Raw genomic sequence first — 27,862 nt, 5'->3', positions numbered from 1 at the left:
CTTAAAGAACACTAGGGCAGCTGATGATCAATTTATCTCTAAGGGGGAAAATTCCTCAATTAATTTCAAGAAAAACTAGGTTGTGTGCTTATACAATGTTCTCAGCTCCTGGACTATAGAAATATAATAACCAACTTACTAACTGATAGGTTATATAGTTATACAATAATGAAAAACATACAAGAAGTTTAGTTAGTTAGATTTTAGATTTATTACTCACTAACTGTAGAAAATTTACAGGTGAGTTTGGAAAATACCCACAAAATGAAAATGCAAAGTTGTCAACAATACAAGGGGGTATCCAAAAGAAATCGGAATTATTCTTTAAAAGCTATTTATTTTCAAATTTTTTATAAAAACACCTTATCCCCTTCAAAAACTCTCCATTACAATTAATACATTTGTTCCACCAGTCTTTCCACTGTTTGAAATATTTGTTGTACTCATCTTTAGAAATGGCTGACAGCTCCTCACTAGTTATTTTCTTCTTAACACCTTCGATTTTGACAAATCTATGTCATGCCTGGAAATAACAAAAAGTCATACGGTACCAGGTCAGGCGAGTAAACCTTTCCTTTTCCCAATATTCCTTTTGATTGTCAGTCAGAACCCGAGGAACAAACTCGGCAGCAACCCTTTTCATTCCTAAATCATCTGTTAAAATGCGCTGAACCGAGCTCCAAGATGACCCACTAATCTCTGACAGTTGATCAATTGTCTGTTGACAATCTGTGAACACAAAGCTGTCGAATTTTTTCAATATTTTTGTCGATTTGGGCAGTTGATGGATGTCCAGAACAAGGTTTGTCATCAATCGACATATCGCCATTTTTAAATCAAGCAAACTCGTACACTTGAAATTTTTCCATAGCATCATGTTGGTAGTGTAGCTGTGTTTAACATTAAAACAGATTCAGCAGCAATTTTACCGAGTATAAAACAAAATTTCACAGCTGCATGTTGTTCAATTAAACTTGCCTTCATAAAACACGAAACAAGAACAAAACAGCACTGGCATAAACAATCACTGGAACAAGCCTGACTGACAATAAACTGGCTCTGAGTTACACTATACACATCTAGTGGCAGAAATGCGTCCTAGAGAAGCTCTGCCCACGGCATTGCTATTTCGGTTTATTTAAGGTACCCCCTCGTAAACGTTTGAAAGACAGAAAATTCAACTACAATTTTCTGGTAGAACTACTGCGTGAAAAAGTGCTTAACAAATAGGAGCCACAAAGGATTTTTGTACTAAAAAATCTGAGTTAGTGATACTAGGAGAAGTTCCAACATTACTATCGGTGGAGACTGTAGCGTATAGACATGTTTATACTTGACACTTACTTGCCCTCCCGCATAGACTTGAGCCGAGCTCGGATGGTCCGGAAGTCCGGACGCAGCTCAGGCTGCTCCGCCCAACAGTCCTGGATGACACTGAGGACGTAGTCCTGCCCCGCTTCACAGTCCCGTAACTGCTCCAAGTTGGGGCGAAAAGGTGCTTCACCCGGGCCCGGCTCTTGCTTCACCATCTTGATGATTTCTGCAAGACATCACGTTCATGCATGTAATGTCTAAATACCAGATGAAGGTCCAGTGGTGTAACTAAGGGGGGGGGGGGGTTAGGGGGATAGAACATTCCCAAAAGTTCTAAACAATTTTATTACTTGTAAATACACATGTAACAACAATTCAATCTGTGTAAAGCAGTTAAATATTTTATGATTTATTAGGCCTATCTAACTTATTTCAGTTTATTCTGATTTATTCCATACCTCCTGGGGGTGTGGTTGCCTCCAACAGATTCACCCTCCCCCCCCCCCTCCTGACAAAACCAAGTCCCAGTTACACCACTGTTCAACTCATCGATGTCTACAGTCTGATCCTTGCAGTAGACAATCTCTGTTCATTGCCAAGATCAACAGATAAAAATCTTTACATGTATTTTATAGATGTGTGACCAAAAGTCCAACGCTTAAATAATAATTTTGGTTGGTTTTATGAAGAAAAAAGACATAATTATGTGTAATTTCTTCAGAATATAAACAGGTCTTGTAGACAAAAACCAATAAGACAATATTTTAATATTTTTAATTAAAACTACTAATTTAAAGGTATAAACCAGATACTAGTATATTTGTCCCAGCTACATTTGTAACAAAACACCACCCACAGATGTAATGGCATCACGTTGTATGTGCTATTGTGCTATTGGTCCATAATTGGTCAAATACAATTTTTGTAATACAGTTATAAAAATATAATAAAAAATTTCTGGTTTTGTAATAATATATTTTTTCTACTGGTAAGGAATAGAACATTTTCAGAACAGTGTTTTTTATGCAGAGCTGGTTGAAGTGCTCTGTCAGGGTTGGGAAAAAATATTATCACATGTTTCTCTTGTTCTCACTTTCCACTGGGTCACCTACACTAATGGATTAACACCGCAGCTTCTGGAAGTTGCTTACTCTCAAATCAAAAATTTTAGATATCCGAATTAAAAAGTTAACCACAAATTAACTTCAAGTTTTCATGCAGGTAACAACGAAAAAAGGTGCTGGTTTTCGGTGCTTTTCAACAAAACTGCAACTGTAAAAATTCCTAACTTGGATACTTGAAATCCGAATAACAAAATTTGTATACAATTTTTAAAAATGATCTGAAAATAATTGTTTTTTAAGTACCATCTTAACTTTTATTCAAGACTGGGCACTTAAAACAATTGATATTGGTCTTGTTATGGAGCTCTTAAAGTAATTATCCCTGACATGTAAATATTATAACCCACTATTTCAAACATTTAATGTTTAACCCTGATTACACTGAGCAAGTGACTGGCACATGCAGGTTTAACCCATTGGCTACCGATGACATATATTGTCATTGAGTAGTAATTTTGGAGTAATGAGAAATATTCCCGTTATCAATTATTTTGGCAGTTTTCTATACTATTATATCGATGGTCTGTTAAAATAAAACACATTCTATTTTGAAGCTGGTTGACTCTTTAAAAATTGATTCTTGTGATCTGTTTCATCTGTTGATTGTTTGTTTAGATTCGTTGCTGCCTAAAATGACGTAATGGTAAAATGACAGTTTTAGTAACTTCGTGGAGAACAAACTCAATGAAGTAAAAATGAGTTAAGTGATGTTAACTATGATGACAAAATTTTTATTGATAGTGGCAATGAAGAAATGGCCTAACCTTAAATCTTGGGAGAAGCCTAGGCAAGCTAATGAACCACATCATTTTATTTTTAGTGGTAGATCTGTTATAAATCTAAAATTGTAGCTAGGCGACTAAATACTAAAAATATAAGATAGTAAAATACAATTTTATCATGTTATATGGTTGTTTAACGTTTTTAATTGACCCTAAGCACCCACACAAAGATTATCATTGGAAAATGAAAAATACTTCGGTACCAAAGGGGAAAAATAATTTAATTTTAATTGGTAGTCAGTGGGTCCAGAAACAGATTATGTCAACACTGGTGGTCAGTGGAACTGAGTTACATCAGTGCGCCAGATGTGGTACACATTGCTATGCATTTCCTTATTGTGTTTTTATTGTTTGCCTGTCCTGGTGGTAACATTTGATCCCACACTTAAATACCTCAGACTATTGTGTACCTCGTCGGTACACAATTGCTTAATTTTGACGGTACGTACATTTTTTTAGGTATCACTTGGGAGGTAAACTGAAAAACATATTGAAACAAAAAATGTTGAGCAAAATTGCAAAGCCTATATAATTTTCTTGTTATATTAGACATTTAACGCAGAAAAAGATAACGGTTTTTGCCATTATTGTTGAAAAATTCAACGGAATATAAAAATGTCCGGAAAAGGTTAAATAGATCTTTGTATATTTAACTTGTCAGTGTTAAATGTTCAAATAAGATCCCTGGCTAAGTTTTGAGGTGTACAGTTTTAAGTTGAATTTAATCTAATTTCAGTAAAAATCTTTCAACATAGATAATTATGATTGGTTGTAAATAACACCAACAACAGTCTGGTGTTTCCTAATCTGTCTAACTCAAAACGTGAGCCCAACTTTCTAAATATAAACCATTGTTCATCTGCAAATTCTTGATCTTGGCACAAAACTGATAATCCCAAATTGTTATTACAAAACAACAATCACATTATCTATAAATTCATGTCAAGAGCTTCTGTCAAAGTTAAATACAGTCCATGTTGTCGTTAGCAAGATAGACGCAAGATTTGACACATAGATTAACAATAATTCTAGTTCCCCTATATACTCTGTTATTTTTTTTAGATATCTCTTTTATAACGTACATACTATCTTGTGTTTTTTTAAACAATTTGTGCTTTATCTATAATTTTCAAATTTAGTCTATAAATGTAAATCTAAAGTAAACATATTTTTAATCTGTTAATTGTGTGTTAAATACTCTGAAAACTGCATATAATTTTGTAGGAGCAGAATTTACAATATTTTAGAGAATAAAACCAGTTTTTAGAAATATTTAAGACACATGTTACACATTGCACACTCTCACCAATGTTATGTTAAACTTTTACAAAAGGAGTAATCAATCATCAAAGTTTGCTGACATATTAATGTCACAGCCCGTAAACTTGTATCGTATACATCATTAATACATTCATGACGATCGTGATTTTATTGATTTTTTAAAATTTCATGTATTTGCACTATGAAATTGATTTGATTGATGATTGATTTTATGTTACTGTACCAAGATACAGTAGTGCCAACCATCAACAATATTTTCAAAGGAACTTTTTAGACAACCAAACCATTGACAATTTATCATTTGATTCTTTTAAAAATGATTCAATGGACTGAGAAGACACGTTTAGTATTAAAAAAAAATCATTATCAAGGATGAGACAAGGAACACAACTTACGTGATGGCTCATCAAATCCACAAGCACCAAAAGGCCCTCGCCTCCCGATTATCTCATGCATGATAATGGCGAAAGCGTAAACATCAGCCTTAAATGTGCCCTCCACTGGAGCATGAGGGTCCCTCAGTATCTCCGGAGCTTTCCACAGCATATCTGCAAACAAACGTTTCAGTTATACACCTGACAAGTGTAAAATGATACACACTGGCCTCTAGTAGTGTTTATTTGAACTAGTACAAATCCACAGTAGTGCTGTTTAACTGCTACTACACTCTGATGGTCAACTTAGTAACTATCACAAAAGCACATGGTGAAGTTTTACCTGGACGCTAGAAACCGTTATTATTTTCTAGTTTTATCAATTGCGTTTTACATTTTGTTCCTGTAATTTTTTTATATTCTAATTTCATCGTAGTTCAGTACATATGGCAGGAGTTGTTGTAATAGTAATAAGAACGTTTAATCAATTTTAGATTTGTCCAGATGCGTTATTGGGAGTTGGGCATTCAGCAGTGTAACTTTTCTGAGAACGATGGCAATCGGGATGTGGACTCAATTTATTTCTGACGTGATAAATAAAAGATTCTGGCGGAAGTTTGGTAAATGAAAATGTCGCTGAAGTTAATCATAGTGGACAAGAAATATGCTATGTGTATTCTGACTTTGCAGCAAATAACACCAGCAGTTCTGGGTGACAGCACATTAAAAATTTGGCACTTAAGGGTTAACTTAAAACTTCACCAAGTTATAAACTACTAACTGTACCTAATACAAAGCTGCTATGAGTATATTTTACTTGTACGAGGGGGTACCCAAAAGTAACCGGAATTGTATTGCTGGCAGCAGGCAGCGTGTAGTACACATTCCTGCCGCTAGGCGTGTGTTGCGCAACCCATTGCGAGCTCAGTGACCCCAGTTCCGTTGTCCTAGTGCATTCTGTTCGTTCGTAGTGACTGTTTTTGCTAACTCTGTTTTGTTCTTGTTTCGTTTTTTTGTCATGGCAAGTTTAAGTGAACAACGTGCAGCTGTGAAATTTTGTTCTTTACTTGGTAAAAATGCTGCAGAAACTATTTTAATGTTGAATACAGCTTACAAAGATGATGCTATGGGGAAAACTCAGGTCTACGAGTGGTTCGCTCGATTTAAAAATGGCGACATGTCGATTGAAGACAAACCTCGTTCTGCACGTCCATCAACCTTTCGAACGGACGAAAATGTTGAGAAAATTCGTGAACTTGTGTTCACCGACCGTCGACAGACAATTGAGGAACTATCAGAGAGTAGTGGGTTAACTTGGAGCTCGGTTCAGCGAATTTTAACAGGAGATTTAGGACTGAAAAGGGTTGCTGCCAAATTTGTTCCTCGACTTCTGACTGACCATCAAAAGGCACATCGAGTTGAAACTTGCCGCCTTCTGAAAGAACATCTCGAAAATGATCCCGATTTTCTGGAAAAGGTAATTACTGGTGATGAGTCATGGTGCTATGGTTATGACCCAGAAACGAAGCAACAGTCAAGCCAATGGAAGTCGCCATCTTCACCTCGTCCAAAAAAATATCGGCAAGTCAAATCAAACATCAAAACCATGTTGATTTGCTTTTTTGATGCTAAAGGCATTGTTCATTCTGAGTTTGTTCCTCCAGGTCAGACTGTCAACCAAAAATTTTATTTGGAGATTTTAAGAAGATTGCGCAACAGTGTTCGCCAGAAAAGACCCGATTTGTGGCAGACTGGAGACTGGTTCTTCCACCACGACAACGCACCGGCACACACAGCCATCTCAGTTAGGCAGTTTTTAGCCAAAAACGGCATGGTTCCGCTGCCCCACGCACGTTAACTCGCCTGACCTCGCTCCAAGCGACTTTTTTTTATTTCCACACATGAAAAGAGGATTGAAAGGTCAACGATTTGACAGCGTTGAAGAAGTTAAGAAAAAAACAAAGCTCGAGCTCGCAGCCATTTCTAAAGATAACTACAAAAAATGTTTTGATCAATGGAAATACCGTTGGGACAAGTGTATTAGTTGTAATGGAGATTATTTTGAAGGAGATAAGGTCGTATTGTAAAAAATTTGATAATATATAATTTTTATAAAATAATTCCGGTTTTTTTTTGGGTACCCCCTCGTATAGATAAATGTGGTCAAGAGGAATTATATAGGGAGTTCAATATTGACCAACTACAGTAATAGTGGGTTATTGTGGTGATAAGACCTAATTACAGTAATACTGACCTACCTACTAATACTGAGGTTGTACTGATTTACTGTGGTAATACTGGTGCTCCCCGATACTGTCGTTCTCCGCACACTAACACAGCTCGTGGAGTATTACAGTAATACTGATCTACCAAGGTTGTACTGACTTACTGTGGTAATACTGGTGCTCCCCGATACTGTCGTTCTCCGCACACTAACACAGCTCGTGGAGTATTACAGTAATACTGATCTACCAAGGTTGTACTGACTTACTGTGGTAATACTGGTGCTCCCCGATACTGTTGTTCTCCACACACTAACACAGCTCGTGGAGTATTACAGTAATACTGATCTACCCAGGTTGTACTGACTTACTGTGGTAATACTGGTGCTCCCTGATACTGTCGTTCTCCGCACACTAACACAGCTCGTAGAGGATTACAGTAATACTGATCTACCAAGGTTGTAATGACTTACTGTGGTAATACTGGTGCTCCCTGATACTGTCGTTCTCCGCACACTAACACAGCTCGTGGAGTATTACAGTAATACTGATCTACCAAGGTTGTAATGACTTACTGTGGTAATACTGGTGTTCCCTGATACTGTTGTTCTCCGCACACTAACACAGCTCGTGGAGTATTACAGTAATACTGATCTACCCAGGTTGTACTGACTTACTGTGGTAATACTGGTGCTCCCTGATACTGTCGTTCTCCGCACACTAACACAGCTCGTAGAGGATTACAGTAATACTGATCTACCAAGGTTGTAATGACTTACTGTGGTAATACTGGTGCTCCCTGATACTGTCGTTCTCCGCACACTAACACAGCTCGTGGAGTATTACAGTAATACTGATCTACCAAGTTTGTAATGACTTACTGTGGTAATACTGGTGCTCCCTGATACTGTCGTTCTCCGCACACTAACACAGCTCGTGGAGTATTACAGCAATACTGATATACCCAGGTTGTACTGACTTACTGTGGTAATACTGGTGCTCCCTGATACTGTCGGTCTCCGCACACTAACACAGCTCGTGGAGTATTACAGTAATAATGATATACCCTGGTTGTACTGACTTACTGTGGTAATACTGGTGCTCCCTGATACTGTCGTTCTCCGCACACTAACACAGCTCGTAGAGGATTACAGTAATACTGATCTACCAAGGTTGTAATGACTTACTGTGGTAATACTGGTGTTCCCCGATACTGTCGGTCTCCGCACACTAACACAGCTCGTGGAGTATTACAGTAATACTGATCTACCAAGGTTGTACTGACTTACTGTGGTAATACTGGTGCTCCCTGATACTGTCGTTCTCCGCACACTAACACAGCTCGTGGAGTATTACAGTAATACTGATCTACCAAGGTTGTAATGACTTACTGTGGTAATACTGGTGCTCCCCGATACTGTCGTTCTCCGCACACTAACACAGCTCGTAGAGGATTACAGTAATACTGATCTACCAAGGTTGTACTGACTTACTGTGGTAATACTGGTGCTCCCCGATACTGCCGGTCTCCGCACACTAACACAGCTCGTGGAGGATTACAGTAATACTGATCTACCAAGGTTGTAATGACTTACTGTGGTAATACTGGTGCTCCCCGATACTGTCGTTCTCCGCACACTAACACAGCTCGTGGAGGATTACAGTAATACTGATCTACCAAGGTTGTACTGACTTACTGTGGTAATACTGGTGCTCCCCGATACTGCCGGTCTCCGCACACTAACACAGCTCGTGGAGGATTACAGTAATACTGATCTACCGAGGTTGTACTGACTTACTGTGGTAATACTGGTGCTCCCCGATACTGCCGGTCTCCGCACACTGACGCAGCTCATGGAGGCCAAAGTCTGTGACCTGCAGCACCCAGCGACTTGTCACAACACAGTTGGAGGACTTGAGGTTTCCGTGACATATTGCCGCAGACAAATGGAGATATAACATACCCTGTCACAGAAGGAAAGCGTGTTACAAATGTTCTTGAGTTATGAAACCATTTGAAAATTTATATTAAAAACAGGATAAACTTTAGAATATAAGTTATACCAGGGACGCAACTTTTTTAAGTTAATGGGATAAAGCTGATTTGGGTGTTAAAATTTTTGGATAAGGTAGGGTGCTATTAAAAGTTGCTTTCAGTTAGCATTGATGTCTAAAACCTGAGTTGTGACATCACACATCCATTTACGTTCCTACAGCTTGCATTGGTGTTCACTATTTTTATCTTAGATGTGATCATTACCTAATGGAAAGCCAGCTACTGGCACGATAGTATATACATCGTTGTTTTCAGTACAGGCAGACCTTTAAAATGATGTAAAACTCTACAATGAATATTTTCATCTTATTCCTGACCAAAATGTGACTCCGATCACAAACTGTGTAGAAAAGTAGGTCACTTTTACCTGTAACTGTGTACAAAATTGATTATTTCTCATTGTTTAACAATTAGTATGCCGTATCCAGTCTTGATACTCAGAGTTCAATTTGTCGATTTTAAGTTTTTTTATGCTCGTATAATCAGTATATTATTATTATTGCATGAATGACTAATATGTTGCATGCTTCTAACTACTTATTGTATCTATTAACTTTTGTCCCATTCTATTAATATATACTTATTATTTTGTTTGCACGTTAACTATTCTTATAACTTTCTGGCCAAAACACACAGGCAAAAATAAGGCCTAAAGTTTTTGAACACACTCTCTCCAGTTTGAAGAACTTACCTTGATTGAAATATATATTATTGGGACAAGAAACAAAAAATACTATTAGAAAGTACCAAAAATCGGTGTTGAGGGAATAAGTTTAGCACGTTCAAGATATTCATACTAAGCAGTTAGAACTATAGTTGGATAAATATATTCTCTCAATATAATGTTTCTCTGGTACACGTGTTCCAATTTAAATGGTGACATACTGGCTTCCTATTTTCTCTTTTTACACTCAGTCTTACCCAAAATTTTTTTTAGAAAATAATTTTTACCCAAATCAACTGTTTTACATTCCTTTAGAAGTTATGAACCTATACTTAAACTTTGTACCAGTTAAATGAGACGAACACATTCCAATGGTAAACTTGGGTTAAATCCTTAGAACGCTGAATATAAATTTCTGTACTTCCCCCTAGCGTGCTTATAAATAGAAAAATATTTTAAATTTGTTTAAAGTTCTATTTGAATTTAGGTTTTTAAAGGTACTGTAGAACAAAAAAATAAAGCCTGATTTAAAAAATGATTTGTATATATTTTTTTCACTGAAGAATTGATCAAGTTTTCATAATCTAGGTTAGCTATTTTTATAATTAGTTCAATATAAAACTAAACAGAATCCACCGCAAACACAGATACAATAACTATTAATGGAATCAAAGAAATAAACTCCTATTAGTCACAACATTACACATAAACAAAGCATAAAAGCCGGTCTTAAGAGTTGCACTGCTACTCTTTAGGTACAGATAAACCTGTCAAACACGCCAGCGTACAGTCCAAAATGGCAGTCAGTAGCTACAAAAACCAGTTGTGGATCAATAACAGGAAGCCAAGGACAATGAATGGAACACAGCTTTGTCTGACGATCAGTCAAAACTTTAGTGCATTCTGTCACCGGTTTTACAAACTACAATTCACGAGGAATAACAAAAACTGTAATTAAGAGATCTCCTTTTTATACGGGTTTTGAGCAAAATTAACCACATGAGACTTCCCATAATACGTGAGTTTTGCAGTTCACAAAAAGCGTATTGTATAAAAGGTTCATTCTCTGCTTATCGCGGTTAGCCCATTAGAATACTATTGGTTGAATTCAAATTGTACTACTTATTATAAAACTACTATTATATTAAATTATACTAGTTGAATTCAAATTATAAAACAAAAACAAATAGATAAGACAAGAAATAGAGTAATAATTGGTGGTTTTATAACAGTTTTACTACATTGCAACATGCATTGTAATTTGTATCAAATAGTTGATTTTGTAAAAATGTCTTGTATTATTTTCAGGGAATTTACTTTTTAAAGCAGTTATAAAAATTTAACCTTGAACTGAAATTTAAAAAATATTTTTTAGTTATCTTAACGTTAAAGCAAAATTACAAAAATCATTATGAAAACACTAAATTATGTTTTAGACAGTTACAAAGCATGAATGGATTTACCTTAATGAGATCATTGACTAGTGAAGCAATAAACATTTTATCCAGTTTAAGGTCTTCGTTTTCCACAATATCCTAAAACAGAAAAGACAACCATGCAATGTTAATTGCTATTGAAATATAAGCCAAATTTACAGTTATATAAGCTTTGAACATTTAAAATACTGCACATAGAAACTATTATTTATCCCAGGATGTACACCTAACTCAAATGAAAGTATCCTATTTTTTTTAATTTTCAGAACACACAATCATTTATTGACACATGTTTCAAAATAAATAATTTAAATATTAAAAGGCTTATAATTCTTTTCATATTCAAAAATTTATTTTACCAAATATTACTAACATATACGGTTTAAGTTTACTCAAAAAGTAAGCAGCTGCAGTTCAAACGACAAAAATAAATTTTTTGAGTATTTTTACATCGTAGCAAAATATCCTGACCTTTAATGACTCTTTACGAAACTCTCTTAACTTTCCCCTGACCATTGCACATTGGTAGACCTGAGTTCCTTCACAATGTAAACAGAATTGGTGACCAAATGTAACGGAATTAAATTTACAGTAAACTCAATAATTCACAATTTACTAATCTTAGATAAAAGGTGACTTTTCAGATCTTAGATAGACCGAAGGAGGTGATGAGAGAAAATATGTAGAACACGGATGTACAAATATGAAATCAACATGGGAGACTGTGTCGGAGGCATGAGAAAAACCAGGGGTTGTTTAAATTGCTTAACACATCCATTAAGTTTACAGGTTACAGCCAAATAGCAAAAGTAATTATTAAAAACTTCAGTGATTCATAAATTAGGTCAGACTATAGATTTTACAGAGAACTAGCAGTTGCCTGTGGTTTCACACACAATTTCATGGGCTTTGCATGTTTATGAGCACTTGTGGTTCCAGTAAAATATATTTCCGATGACAATCTTGAGTTTACTTTTCCATAATAAATAAAATCTGTCAAAAAGTGTATATTTATTTCCATTGTAATTTGATGCGGTCTTAGTATTCTTTGTTTCTTAGTTAATTTTGCTTTGTTCCTTCGATCAAGAAAATATATATATAAATACACAGATCTGAGAAGCCTACTTCTGTCAAAAGACAACTAAGATAAGTTTTATGTCTTTAAATTTATAGTAAAAGTTACATAGAACTTATTACTTGCTAGCAATTTACAGTTAAAAGTATATTTTTACTAAAACTATTAATTTTCTTATCTGGATATATTCTTACTCTGTGTTTCACAGCCATTGCATAAAAGTTGAAATAAGAAGTGTTGTTACTGTCAAGCTACTCTATGCTTTACACTCTAAATGTAACAAATCGAAAATAGTGGTTAAATTAATTAAACACATGTTGAGCTGTCATAAAATACTGTTTACACAGAAGTTGATTATTTTAACAGGCTCTTTCTATTAATGTTTTGCAACTTTATAGACCAAGATGGGATTTTCACTAATTTAGAGACCTGTGGGGAGTAGCCCATTGAAAAAATATTCATATCAGGGACTGTAAGAACGTCCATGTAAAATTTCAGTACAATTAGTTGAATAATTTAAGCGTAAAAGCAGAACAGACATAGCAAAACAAAGTCACTTTGGAATTTATAATATTAATAGAATTAGGATGTTTTAAATTTATTCGGATGTTCTCTTAATTGTCTTCACCGTTTAAATGCACTATACAACATTGTAAATATTCAATATTCACAGACATTTGTTATAGACGTCCTAAGCTTCTAACAACAACATGAGGAAAGTAATGGACAGGATCTCACACTTACGTAGAGACTACCCTTAGCGCAGTAGTCGGTGATGATAAGTATCCTCATGGGTTCGACTAAAGCGCCGACGAAGGAGTTGATGTTATCGTGCCTGATTTCGCGTAGCCTCCTCATCTCCTTCATCGTGTCTCGTGTCACATCCTTCTTCTTGGAGAACTTGAGCTCTTTGATCCTGACGACTACCCCACGGTACTGGCTGGTCGCAGCGAATACTTGGCCTCCACACCGCGACTCTAGCGACGTGGCACTCACCAGCGATGTCTGCGCACAGAAAGATCTCATAACTCTTTGTTAATGAAACTTAATATTTGTTATTACAATTAACATTAGCGTTACATATTTCAATTTTTACACGTAAGCCATTGATAAACATCGTGATAAATCACCACAAACAGCAAGCCAGCACCAGTTCAAGCTCTTGATCTCTTTCTCGATTTTCAACCAGCAACGCTGAACATGAGGACATGATAATCAACTTACTAAGCGAGGGAAAGATATTGTTATCATAGCTGAGCAATTAATTCCACTTAGTCGAAATTTCAGAGCAAGCCCTCAATCTCATGTTTGGTCTTCTACTTGTGGTGGAAATTGAATTTAAGGACATAACACTCACCTTAATGCATGAAGGAATGATATCACTGTACCTAAACAATTCCACTGAGTCAACGTTCCAGGGCAAGCAAGCCCTTGATCTTCTGTTCTGTCTTCCACTTGGGGTAGAAACTGATTTTGAGTACATAACACTCACCTTACTTTTATTTAGGACACTAATCTCAAGTCTTGTCCCCTCGGAAGAAGGGGAAGCCAGCTCTGAACCAGCCTCTCCAGTCAAAGCAGGCAGGGGGTGGCACACCCTTATGTCTAGGCTGGCAAGAACATTTTACTCTTAGGGAATGAATCCAATCAACTCCAACAGTCATCTCCCGTAGTAGACTAGACCTATCGAATTGTCCTTGCACACCAGAATCTCGACATTTGCGGTTAGTGATGTGCCGTTTAAGTGACACATAGGTTTTTGCTGTGCCCAGTTACCACTGGAAGGTACAGACCAGCCAGAAGTGACCCCTGCTGAGGGAAAACACTGACCTTACTGGGCAAGGGAATGATATCACTGCCATTGTAGGTTGGCAATTCTGCCGAGTCGATCCTTCAGCAAGTCCTCTACCCCTTGCGTGATCGACAACTTATGATGGACATTTGACTTTGAAGGCATGACAAACATTCACCTTTTTTTTGTTCTTAGGACAAGAAGCTTTGAAAATTGTGTACGTCATGACAAACACTCACCTTACTGGGCGAGGGAATGATTTCATTGCCATTGTAGCCAAGCAGTTCTGCCGGGTCGACCTTCCAGAGCAAGCCCTCGATCTCCTGCTCGATCTTCCACTTGCGGTAGATGCTGAGTGTGAGGACCGAGGAGCAGAACAACACCAGCCCCAGCACCCCCGCCACTATGATACTGCCCTCCTGACACAGTCGCACAACTAAAGATGTTTTGCTATTTTATTCGCAATGACAACTAGTCACGGATAACTACTATACTTAGTTGAAAGATATTTTTACATTTCATGCAATAAAACATTTACTGATCAAATGAAAACATTGAATAGGTGGATAACTGTTTTATAACTGAAATACAACTGAGAAAAACCAACTTAAAGAATGAGTGTCTATAAAAAAAGTTTTTATTCTTAAATGTTTCCACACTAAGTGATGGACTGAATTTCAAAACCAACTTTTCCTTTCATTTTCTGCTTTGTATTCTTGATGGAAGTCACTAGATTTCAATACAAAAAGACTTGTTTTATTGTTCCATATTTAATTTATTTCAAAAGTGCTTTTGCTGATTAAGGCATCATCAGTTTTTTTCCTTTGTTCTTTATGTACTTATCAAAACAAGTTATTTCAAAATTAATTTTTTTAACCTATAATCTTCTACACTAACTCAACATCATGACATTGAGTTGCATGTATATACACACATATTTGCTACACGTTAAAGAAGGTTGTGGTATATTTAATAACCACTGTTTTTATCATAACAATAATTTAGTGATCCCAATGTTAAGTTGGGTAAGACTCAAATAAGTTTTAAAATTTTAACAATAAAAAGTTTGATATGTAGTTGGTTAAGCAGAAAATGTTTTTATACAACTGAAGAATATTATAATTGTAATTTAATGATCTCAGAATTTGAATGTTGTAATTTTAACTAAAAATTCATTGTTGTTGTAATATTATGACTTACGTTGTATTAACTTGACAAAGTTTATTGTAATTTGTTTCACTTAATAGCTAATAAAGAATCTGAATTTGAATTTAGATTTCTACAAAAAACTGTAACATATTAATAAATTTAACAAAACAGACGGATACATTCATATAATCATATTGATACAAGAAAAAATAATAAACAACTTTTATTATTAGATACTAGTGAGGAACAAAGAACAATAACATATTACAAGTAACAAATAAATTTTGTAATAATCGCATTTGTTAAAATATAACAAAATAAAAACATTGATTTTTAAAAATAATTTAAAATCAATCAGCAAGTAACAGAATGTAAGACTCTCCCAGATTACCTGTGAATCGTCTTTGCCGCACAGCTCGTTCTTGAAACCACAACTTGGCTCATCGTCTGGCTTGTGGCCACTCACCCACAACGGCTGCGAGCTGGGCGAATTGAGCTTGTACTCCTGCAACCCACACAACCACCGCTACATTGTTACTATCCTTTCTTGACAATACAACACATAGGGCACATATTTTTTTTTAAATATCCGAAAAATATACTGCACAAAGACAAAAAACCAGTGTATCATTCTGGGAGTTACTCATTGTCAGTCGGAGGGTTAAGGGATATGGCAATGTGAAGTCACACCGGTACCGACATACTCTTACTTACTGGAAGTTTATCGCCCTGCTGGAACTGCCCGACCGGCACCATGTAGTAGTCGCAGGTGAAGTTGTGGTCTCCGAACTGCAATGAGAAGTCTTTCTTCATCACAGCAACCACGGAGAAGTTGCCCTCAGAGTCCCCATTGCTGTCGAGTTTTATCGTAGCACCTGTTACACCTGAAACAATGACATGGTGCTAATTTCCATGGAGTAGTCGCAGGTGAAGTTGCAACCCCCCATTAATGTCAATTTTGATCAACGTTATTCCTGAAATGGTACTTATTGTGTACACTTTAGTTAAAAAGAAAAACAAACATTTACTTACTAAGTAATAACAAGCTTCTAGGAACAAAGGTAATAAATGCTACCTCCTTAGAAGGCCACATGAAAATATTGGAAAAATTTCCTGAGGCTGAAATGCTAACCAAAGTATCAGATGCTATGGTTAAGAAATACTCCTTTGAAAAACCATATACGGTCTCTATCGGAAGTAGGGAGAAATGGATTAAAAGGGAGGCCTACCCTACAAAAGGAGTCCTAAAGTTTTTCACTGATAGTTCACGCCTTGACTCTAGGGCAGGATACGGAATACATGGATCTGGAGTTGACATGGCTGTGCCCCTAGGAAGACATGCCACGGTTTTTCAGGCGGAGGTCATGGCAATAGACTCATGTTCCAGAAGACTCACACAATTGAGGACAAAAGGATTATCATATCTAATACTTTCTGATAGTCAGGCTGCACTGAAGGCACTGGATACCTGTTCGATTGATTCGAAAGCGGTCTGGAAATGCAGGAATGCCCTAGCAGAGCTGTCAACAAATAACAGAGTAACACTCGGTTGGGTACCGGGTCATGAAGGTATTCATGGGAATGAAAAAGCGGACATCCTCGCCAAAAAGGGAGCAGAATCCACATTGGTGGGGCCTGAGCCAGGTTGTGGTATAGCTTTCTCCAACATTAAGGCTCTGGTCAAAGATTGGGAAAAGAGGACAAGACACAAGAATTGGAGTAGAGCCTCAGGTTTAAGAATATCCAAATTGTTTATCTCTCCTTACGCTAGAGGGTGGACAGCTCTCCTAGACCAGAATAAGGAGGATATAAGACTGATATTAGGAATGTTGACAGGACATTGCCCTCTGAGGAAGCACCTTATGAAGGTAGGCCTTAGTCAGAGTAACAAATGTAGACTCTGTGGAGAAGAGGAGGAGTCAGCAGAGCACATTTGGTTGGATTGTCCTGCCATCGTAGAGACTCGGAAAAGATACTTGGGAGCATATCTCCTCAGCCCCAAGGACATTAGAGAACAGGAGCCCTTAAATCTGATTGGTTTTTGCAAAAGCCTCGGTCTTTGAGGGCACAAATTAAAGTAAGGGAGGCGCAAAGGTCCTTTTTAGGACTAAGTGCAGGGACAAACTGTCCTCTTCCCTCAGGAAGGAAAAAAAAAAGAAGTAATAACAAAATATTTATCACACCAACTGTAATAACCTAAATTACCAGCGGAAAGCCGTGGCTGCAGGTTTACACAAAACAAATGTAACAAAAATGCAATGGGAAAAAAATGCCAGCTAGAAGTGTCAAGGAAAGAATCAAAAAATTTAACTAAAACATTTGTATTCTAACTGCCACTAACCATAATACTTAAGATAACAAGAAAAAATGTGCTACAAATTTGTAGCATAAATGTTTGCGAATCCGGTCACACTAATGCATCGCTTATAGTGATCTTTAGCTCAGAAAATCCACATTCTAATTCTATTTTCAGCTCAAATACTACGCTACCACAGTAATATTACAAAGTGAATACAATTGACAAATACTACTAAAAATCAATTCACAACTTACTTGTGTATGTTCGGTTCTTAATTATGGTCTCGATTATCCTAGTACCGTTGCTGGCAACACTTTGGATGATGGTGTGGTTGAGAAACGGCTCTTCTCGCAACAGTTTGTCCAGTGCCCTCGCGTACAATAACACAGAGTCGTACAAGTTGGCTGCTGTCACTGTGATAAACTGGAACAACAAAGTGTAGTTGAGAAACGGCTCTTCTCACAACAGTTTGTCCAGTGCCCTCGCGTACAATAACACAGAGTCGTACAAGTTGGCTGCTATCACTGTGATAATAATAATTTTATTTGAATCATAAAACATTTTAAATTTGTTAAATAATCAAATAATAGAGACAAAAACTTATTTTTTTTTGTAATTGGAATTCAAAAATTGTAATTTTATTATCTTAAATTATTTGCATGCATCGTTTATATTGTTCCTTGTTTACATAGGAACAAACATACAAAATTTCAAAAAAAAAATTATTACTTGTATAAGTGAATTTACATATTTTATACATTTGTGTAGAGCACACAAAATAATTCACAACCTTTTTCATAAATAAACGTAATGGGAAGATTTTGTTTTATTGTGTTGGGGGGAAGTAGGATATGACATAATATTTATTTGTATTATGAAATCTGTTAAATTTTTAAATTAAAAAATTATACAACAAATTTTAATTGTTTTTATTTGTAATACTGAGTATGACTTTTGAGTGACTTACTGAATACCCTGTATAAGATGATATACAAGGTACCAATAACACTACAACACTGATACAAAATTTGAATTCAGGATTACACTAATTTTTAAAATTGCAAACGGAACAGTTTTATTGACTTGTTAATTCAAACAGCTGAAGCGAATCTGTAACTAGGTAGCCGCCACCCAACTACGGTGACAATGTCTACATTCTGTCTATCTGATAGTGGTTTGACAATTACTATTTATTACCTTGGACCATTCGTGGGAGACAGTGAAAACGGGTGGTGTAGGGAAACTGAACGGCGGCTCATTGTTGTAGAGCCGCACTTTCTCGGAGAAGCCCTCGTAGCTCTCGGACGGTGGCGACGGCACCACAACCAACAACGACCTGGACCTCTGGAAGTCGGACTTCTCACAACTCAGTGTTGTCTTCGACACCGACTCGTACCCTACACACCACATTTAATTTAGTGCCTTACAACATGCTGTAATAAAACAAACTATAGTGGTCTAGAATATGAGTTTCTCAATAATATGCTAAGTTTTTTCAAATTGATTGAAATTCAAACTCGGAACGATAAAAGCTGTTAATATTTTAACTATTGACCGATTAACAATTAATTTGTTTCTTACAAAATTACAAGTATGAAATTTAAAATAAATCTGACTTTTTTTAGTAGGAGCTATGATTTTATAAGCTAACCAAGAGATAAATAGCTAATACAATCAAAGATAGGGCTTAAGTACTGGATATTTGCGTAACTAACACAATCAAAGATAGGGCTTAACTAACGGATATTTGTGTAACTAACAAAATCAAAGATAGGGCTTAACTAACGGATATTTGTGTAACTAACAAAATCAAAGATAGGGCTTAACTAACGGGTATTTGTGTAACTAACAAAATCAAAAATAGGGCTTAAGTACTGGGTATTTGCGTAACTAACACAATCAAAGATAGGGCTTAACTAACAGATATTTGTGTAACTAACAAAATCAAAGATAGGGGTTAACTAACTGATATTTGTGTAACTAACAAAATCAAAAATAGGGCTTAAGTACTGAGTATTTGCGTAACTAACACAATCAAAGATAGGGCTTAACTAACAGATATTTGTGTAACTAACAAAATCAAAGATAGGGGTTAACTAACTGATATTTGTGTAACTAACAAAATCAAAGATAGGGCTTAAGTACTGGATATTTGCGTAACTAACACAATCAAAGCTGGGGACTTTACTACTGGATATTTGCGTAACTAACACAATCAAAGATAGGTCTTAACTAACGGATATTTGTGTAACTAACAAAATCAAAGATAGGGTTTAACTAACGGATATTTGTGTAACTAACAAAATCAAAGATAGGGCTTAAGTACTGGGTATTTGCGTAACTAACAAAATCAAAGATAGGGCTTAAGTACTGGGTATTTACGTAACTAACAAAATCAAAGATAGGGCTTAACTAACGGATATGTGTGTAACTAACAAAATCAAAGATAGGCTTAACTAACGGATATTTGTGTAACTAACAAAATCAAAGATAGGTCTTAACTAACGGATATTTGTGTAACTAACAAAATCAAAGATAGGGCTTAAGTACTGGGTATTTGTGTAACTAACACGAAAAAAGATAGACTTTAGATTACTTATCTGATTTTATATTTTATAAATAAATTCTATTTTATTTGAACAAATGCAATAAGTTACCAAATCTGGTAAAATAAATCTGACTTTTTTTAGTAGGAGCTATGATTTTATAAGCTAACCAAGAGATAAATAGCTAACACAATCCAAGAGAGGGCTTAACTAACATATATTTGTGTAACTAACAAAATCAAAGATAGGGCTTAACTAACAGATATTTGTGTAACTAACAAAATCAAAGATAGGGCTTAAGTACTGGATATTTGCGTAACTAACACAATCAAAGCTGGGGACTTTACTACTGGATATATGCGTAACTAACACAATCAATGATAGGGCTTAACTAACGGATATTTGTGTAACTAACAAAATCAAAGATAGGGCTTAACTAACGGATATGTGTTTAACTAACAAAATCAAAGATAGGGCGTACTGGGTATTTGCGTAACTAACAAAATCAAAGATAGGGCTTAACTAACGGATATGTGTGTAACTAACTCAAAATCAAAGATAGGGCTTAAGTACTGGGTATTTGTGTAACTAACAGGAAAAAAGATAGACTTTAGATTACTTATCTGATTTTATATTTTATAAATAAATTCTATTTTATTTGAACAAATGCAATAAGTTTACCAAATCTGGTACGAGCACAAGTCCTATAGATTTATTCCGATTCACTAAGATATATGAATCAATAACTTGATATCATAATGGCTACAGTACCAGTTTAAAATAGAAAATTCCGACGTACAATATTGAATCATTTGTAATATTTACAAGGACTAATGTAATATTTATAACAGTTCAGTCATCACTTATAAATATTAATACTAATTATAAGTAGAACAAAATTGTTAAAAATATTGTTGTTTAATTGTTTGTAAATGATTAATTACAAGAGACAAACTAATGAAACAGAACTAAAACGTAAGGGTTTCCTCTTTGGATTGATCAGAATGAAATAGTTAAAATATCAATAATATTTATAAAATGTTTAAAATTTATAATCTTATTAAAAAAACTAAAACAATGAATATTAATTTAATGTTATAAAATAATAACTTATAACTACATTATTTAAACACAAACCGAAAACCACAAAAAAATGTTTCTCCAATGTTAAGCAACTAGTCTCGTTTTTTGCAGTCATCTTTTTAATCAAGGGCGACTGCTTCAAACATCTGTTTATTACTCTCTTGTCCGAAGAAACACATGCATTTCAAATACAATTAGTGGCATTTCTATAATGTTAAACGACTAGTTTTGACTAGTCCTTAGTATTTTGTTATTTTTAGTTGTGATTATATTAGGTGTCATCAAACTCTTTATTGTGAAATGTTTCAAGTGGTATATACTAGTGAAATTTTCAAGATATACTAACCATACTGAAAATATCATAAAATATTTGCATGTGTGTATGTGGTTTTTTGTACAAACAGAAAATTTTACTACTTTTCTAAACAACAAATAGTTGGTAGAAAGTGGAATTTTATTCATGTTTAGCATAAAAATCTTTTGGAGGATATTTTTTATCGAAAAATAAACAAAAAATAGTTTCTATTTTTTATAAGGCTTTATTTTTTAAATTTATTTTGTTTCCTTTTCTTTTTATTTATTTGAGGTGCTAAAGAAAATCCTAAATTGCAATATATTAAATATATTCATAGAACATAAAAAATGTTCCTTACAATGTACTGAAAAAGAAAATATACAATAGTATATACTTTACTTCAATAATAAACATTCTACATATGTTTGAATGATGATGATGTGCACAACTAACAAAATAATTCCAGACGTTACAGGAATTTCAACAACCGGATCCAGAGTTAATATAAATACATAAATTATTTCAAAACCATCTTGGAAAAAAATAATTTTATATACAATTGACAAAATGATTATATGCTTTAAAATTTTTATAACAAAAATGACTTTGGGACATAAAATTGAATGATATTGGTTTATATCCCTCTATTCACAAAGATTCCAAAACTTTTAGATACAGTACAAAAATAAAAATCTTTTGACAAATTATACTTATACTTTAAAAACTAAAATAAAAGAAATTGTACTGATTTAGGATTTATAGACAGACCCACCCTACATACTTCCATTGTATCCTAAGATTGCAAAAAAACATACTTGACATTGCAATCTGTTCAGCAGTGGAGACATTGTTACATGGTATCCTCTAAATCCTTTATATCAAGAAATTCGTGACACAAATCTATCTGTCGGCCATCTTTTTTTCTTGATTTTATAAATACATTGATCAGAAATTAATAAAAATTTATATATGTTTCAAGTGAAAAGTTCAAAACAAATAAACTAGATACACTGTGTTGATTCTCATATTATTATGGAGCTTACTCCAGATGTACTTGTAGGCTTCCCGAGGGGAGTAGGTGAGAAGATCTGCGTAGATGACGATGTACTCTCCGTTGTTGAACAGTCCCAGGGCCTGCATGGTCTGCATCATATCCACCAGCGTCTTGGCTTGGCCAAGGAACACGTAGACTGCAACCACATTGACAAAGTTAAATCAGACGTAATTACGAACCCTCTACGTAGAGTACGTAAAGGTATAAACAAAAAAACTGTAGTACATCTTGAGCATTTATTCTTCCTTCAGTTACAAATATAGCAGTGAGCAAAGTATATAATCATTTTCTGTACTTTGAAAATTCTTATTTATCATACGAGGATTGTTTTTTTTTTAACCTTCCATCTTACACCATGACAGCCAGACACTTGGCAGGTCCATCACCGATCACGCATTTTCCATGCTAAAACATTGGACACTGTCGAATTCAAGTAGTCTGCTTGTGCTGAGCTGCAGTTGCATAAACATGGCCACCTCTATTGATTCTCCCCCCAAATGTGAATTGAGGCGTGCTATTCGTTTCCTGCAAGCAGAAGGGAATAGAGCAGTAGAAATCCAATGGAGAATGTGCCGTGTGTGTTTATGGAGAAAACATTACGAATGATGGTGTATTGTGCGTGAATTGCGTAAAACATTTAAGGATGGTTGAATGTCCACATTCGAGAAACGTCAAAACTGAAGCCATTGGAAGATTTTTGTGGGTGTCAGTCAACATTATTGACTTTCTACACCACTCATGTACAATACCATCACCTGTGTTTTCTCTGTAAATACAGCACATTCTCCGATGGGTTTCTGCTGCACTATTCACTTCTGCTTGCAGCAAACAAATATCACTCCTCAATTCATATCTAATGGGAGAATCAATAGAGTGCAAACTACCAATTTGAACTCAGCTGTGACAAATGTTGCAGCTGTGAATATTAACGATTGACTACTACCCACACTCCGGGACCTGTGTCTGGTCGTGATGGTGTGAGATCGGAGGTTGAAAAACACAGCCCTTGCATTACAGGTATTTCAAGTGACACAGTGAACGGGAGGGTGTAGGAGCATGACGCCCACGGGGTTGACGTGTAACTTACTGCGAGTGAGGTTCATGGTTTCAGTGATGATGTTGTACCAGAAGTTGTTGGTGCAGCACGGAAGCTTGTCTCTGCAGCACTTGTTGCTGCTCTGCACCTCCCGCCACGCCGTCACCGTCATGTTCACTTCGTTCGCCTCCTTGCTAAGGGACCTGGCGACCGAGTTCCAGTCATCCTCCCAGACGATACAGAACTTGAACCATTCATAGTACTTTAGCAGGGCCAGCACAGATTTTGTCACCTACGGAACAAGAGTCTGAGTCATGCTACGGAGTTGAAACTTTGTTCTTAAAATGGGAGAGGAGTATCATCGGAAACTTTACAAACCTCTCAAGAGGAAATGAAACTGATAAAGGAGGAAACAAATGAAGAATTTAATCATTTGTATAGGCAGCTGGAAATTTTGGCGGAAATCAAAAAAAGACTGATGTGGATAGTTTATTTACAAAATCATATAGGAAGAAACAGTTCTCAAGAAAATGACAGAAAAACAGGAATAATGAGAGTTGGAAGTAGGAAACAGGAAGCAGGATATGGATAAAAGACAATATTTAAAGGTTGAATATGAGAATAAAAAACACTCCTTCCAGCACAGCCGGAAATATATCAAAATATTATGATTTATTTTCAAAATACAAAAATCCAACTTCATTTACAACATAAAAGTTGTTCTGTAGGCCCACAATTAACAGATTTGTGAATTTTTACAATGTGAAGGCCGCCATATTGGTATATAACGGCATACCAAACCAGTAAATGAAATTATCCCAAATATTTATAATATCAACTTTAGTGCAAAGTTTTGACTTGTTTTGGTTCTTGTGGGACGTTATTGTTTCCACAAACTGCATATAACACAGTTATACCGGGTGAGTTTTTTAAAGTGATCCAATAGCTAACTTTTTAATTACACGACTTTAAATTTGGAACTTGCTCAATTTTAAGTTTCACTCAGGGATACACTTTCAAATTTTTTGAAGATGGCCACCATTTTTCCAATATGGCGGCCAACTTTAAAATCTTTTATGGAACACCCTGTATTTTATGTTATTTTCAGATTCTACTCTACAAAATAAGACATTTTTGCTTTTGAAATTTTTTCAATATCTCTAATGGTTCAGGAGCTACGTGGACTGTAAGTTTTCATCATCAGTGGTTCATCATCATCATCAGCTTCCAGTCCACGTAGCTCCTGAACCATTAGAGATATTGAAAAAACTCTCAAAAGCAAAAATGTTTTATTTTGTAGAGTAGAAATCTAAAAACAACATAAAATATAGGGTGTTCCATAAAAGATTTTAAAGTTGGCCGCCATATTGGAAAATGGCTGCCTTCTTAAAAAAAATTGAAAATTGTATTCCTGAGTTAAACTTAAAATTGAGCAAGTTCCAAATTTAAAGTGTGGTGCTAAGTTGTGTAATTAAAAAGTTAGCTATTGGATCACTTTAAAAAACTCACCCGGTATAGAGGGTGTCCCATAAATCAACAATAACAGTAAAAGATGTATAGGTTAGTTAATGACTAGTAAAAATAACAAAATATGATAACTGAAGATAATGATTTAGTATACCGTACCTCGGAAAAATAGTACACCTTCAAACAAAACCCATCCACATGCCTGGTAATTAAGTAAAATATGGTTGTATATAGTGGGAGTGGACCTTCTAAACCTAGACATGCAAAACTATATGCTAACTGATAATCCTTAAAAAGTAAAATCCATGTAAAATTTTAATCAGCATATATCATGTAGTCTGGTGCGTACTTTGTGAATTATAACAAGCCACTTCGGTGGGTGATTAGTCATTTGTGATGCAAATATGAAAATAACCCAGTGATTATCTGCTGCCAGCAGACAATCAATGTCACTGGCTTCAGAGACTTGTGGCTGTACACTGGCCTTGATACAAGACTACCTCAATGTAAACATCTCTGTGGTCCTACACTGTCCTTGATACAAGACTACCTCAATATAAACATCTATGTGGCTGTACAACTGGCCTTGATACAAGACTACCTCAATATAAACATCTCTGTGGCTGTACACAGGCCCTTGATACAAGACTACCTCAATATAAACATCTATGTGGGCTGTACACTGGCCTTGATACAAGACTACCTCAATGTAAACATCTCTGTGGCTGTACTCTGTCCTTGATACAAGAACTACCTCAATGTAAACATATATATGCTGTACACTGTCCTTGATACAAGACTACCTCAATGTAAACATCTCTGTGGCTGTACACTGCCCTTGATACAAGACTACCTCAATATAAACATCTATGTGGCTGTACACCGTCCTTGATACAAGACTACCTCAATATAAACATCTATGTGGCTGTACACTGGCCTTGATAACAAGACTACCTCAATATAAACATCTATGTGGCTGTACACTGACCTTGATACAAGACTACCTCAATATAAACATCTATGTGGCTGTACACTGACCTTGATACAAGACTACCTCAATATAAACATCTATGTGGCTGTACACTGGCCTTGATACAAGACTACCTCAATATAAACATCTCTGTGGTTGTACACTGCCCTTGATACAAGACTACCTCAATATAAACATCTATGTGGCTGTACACTGGCCTTGATACAAGACTACCTCAATATAAACATCTTTGTTGTTGTACACTGGCCTTGATACAAGACTACCTCAATATAAACATCTATGTGGTCGTACACTGCCCTTGATACAAGACTACCTCAATATTAACATCTATGTGGCTGTACACTGGCCTTGATACGAGACTACCTCAATATAAACATCTATGTGGTCGTACACTGCCCTTGATACAAGACTACCTCAATATAAACATCTCTGTGGCTGTATACTGGCCTTGATACAAGACTACCTCAATATAAACATCTATGTGGTTGTACACTGCCCTTGATAGAAGACTACCTCAATATAAAAACATCTATGTGGTTGTACACTGCCCTTGATAGAAGACTAAACTACCTCAATATAAACATCTATGTGGCTGTACACTGGCCTTGATACGAACTACCTCAATATAAACATCTATGTGGTCGTACACTGCCCTTCATACAAGACTACCTCAATATAAACATCTCTATGGTTGTACACTGCCCTTGATACAAGACTACCTCAATATAAACATCTATGTGGCTGTACACTGGCCTTGATACGAGACTACCTCAATATAAACATCTATGTGGCTGTACACTGGCCTTGATACAAGACTACCTCAATATAAAACATCTATGTGGCTGTACCACTGGCCTTGATACAAGACTACCTCAATATAAACATCTCTGTGGTCGTACACTGCCCTTGATACAAGACTACCTCAATATAAACATCTATGTGTGGGCTGTACACTGGCCTTGATACAAGATTACCTCAATATAAAACATCTATGTGGCTGTACACTGGCCTTGATACGAGACTACCTCAATATAAACATCTATGTCGCCTACACTGCCCTTGATACAAGACTACCTCAATGTAAACATCTCTGGTCGTACACTGCCCTTGATACCGGACTACCTCAATATAAACATCTCTGTGGCTGTACACTGTCCTTTATACAAAACCACCTCAATATAAACATCTATGTGGCTGTACACTGGCCTTGATACGAGACTACCTCAATATAAACATCTATGTGGTCGTACACTGCCCTTGATACAAGACTACCTCAATATAAACATCTCTGTGGCTGTATACTGGCCTTGATACAAGACTACCTCAATAAAAAACATCTATGTGGCTGTACACTGGCCTTGATACGAGGACTACCTCAATATAAACATCTATGTGGCTGTACACTGGCCTTGATACGAGACTACCTCAATATAAACATCTCTGTGGTCGTACACTGCCCTTGATACAAGACTACCTCAATATAAAACATCTCTGTGGCTGTACACTGGCCTTGGATACAAGACTTCCTTAATATAAACATCTATGTGGCTGTACACTGGCCTTGATACGAGACTACCTCAATATAAACATCTATGTCGCCCTACACTGCCCTTGATACAAGACTACCTCAATGTAAACATCTCTGGTCGTACACTGCCCTTGATACGGGACTACCTCAATATAAACATCTCTGTGGCTGTACACTGTCCTTTATACAAAACCACCTCAATATTAACATCTATGTGGCTGTACACTGGCCCTTGATACGAGACTACCTCAATATAAACATCTATGTGGTCGTACACTGCCCTTGATACAAGAC

The 27,862-nt window shown here is 35.9% G+C and overlaps 1 protein-coding gene across 4 annotated transcripts in view; it reads right to left on the bottom strand.

Moving 5' to 3' along the window:
* The window catches only part of LOC124367362 (receptor-type guanylate cyclase Gyc76C-like), a 331,079-nt gene that overhangs the window by 27,273 nt on the left and 275,944 nt on the right, over positions 1-27,862 (bottom strand). Inside the window, exons 1-12 of one of the 4 annotated variants that reach the window (XM_046824121.1) lie at positions 23,634-23,883; positions 22,536-22,682; positions 18,766-18,965; positions 17,823-17,991; positions 15,984-16,153; positions 15,661-15,774; positions 14,360-14,539; positions 13,073-13,333; positions 11,281-11,352; positions 8,897-9,062; positions 4,897-5,049; positions 1,345-1,540 (exon numbers count right to left, since the gene is read on the bottom strand). In XM_046824121.1, coding sequence (XP_046680077.1) covers positions 1,345-1,540; positions 4,897-5,049; positions 8,897-9,062; positions 11,281-11,352; positions 13,073-13,333; positions 14,360-14,539; positions 15,661-15,774; positions 15,984-16,153; positions 17,823-17,991; positions 18,766-18,965; positions 22,536-22,682; positions 23,634-23,754 — 1,949 coding nt within the window. In that variant the 5' untranslated portion in view covers positions 23,755-23,883. Of the gene's footprint in view, positions 1-1,344; positions 1,541-4,896; positions 5,050-8,896; positions 9,063-11,280; positions 11,353-13,072; positions 13,334-14,359; positions 14,540-15,660; positions 15,775-15,983; positions 16,154-17,822; positions 17,992-18,765; positions 18,966-22,535; positions 22,683-23,633; positions 23,884-26,567; positions 26,585-27,862 lie in introns of those variants that run through there. The other 3 variants (XM_046824118.1, XM_046824119.1, XM_046824122.1) reach the window with 3 other exon arrangements.

This window comes from Homalodisca vitripennis, chromosome 8 (assembly GCF_021130785.1).
Source record: "Homalodisca vitripennis isolate AUS2020 chromosome 8, UT_GWSS_2.1, whole genome shotgun sequence".
NCBI lineage: Eukaryota > Metazoa > Arthropoda > Insecta > Hemiptera > Cicadellidae > Homalodisca > Homalodisca vitripennis.
The sequence above is the reverse complement of the archived record's forward strand: the minus strand, read 5'-3'. Positions and strand labels throughout refer to the sequence as shown.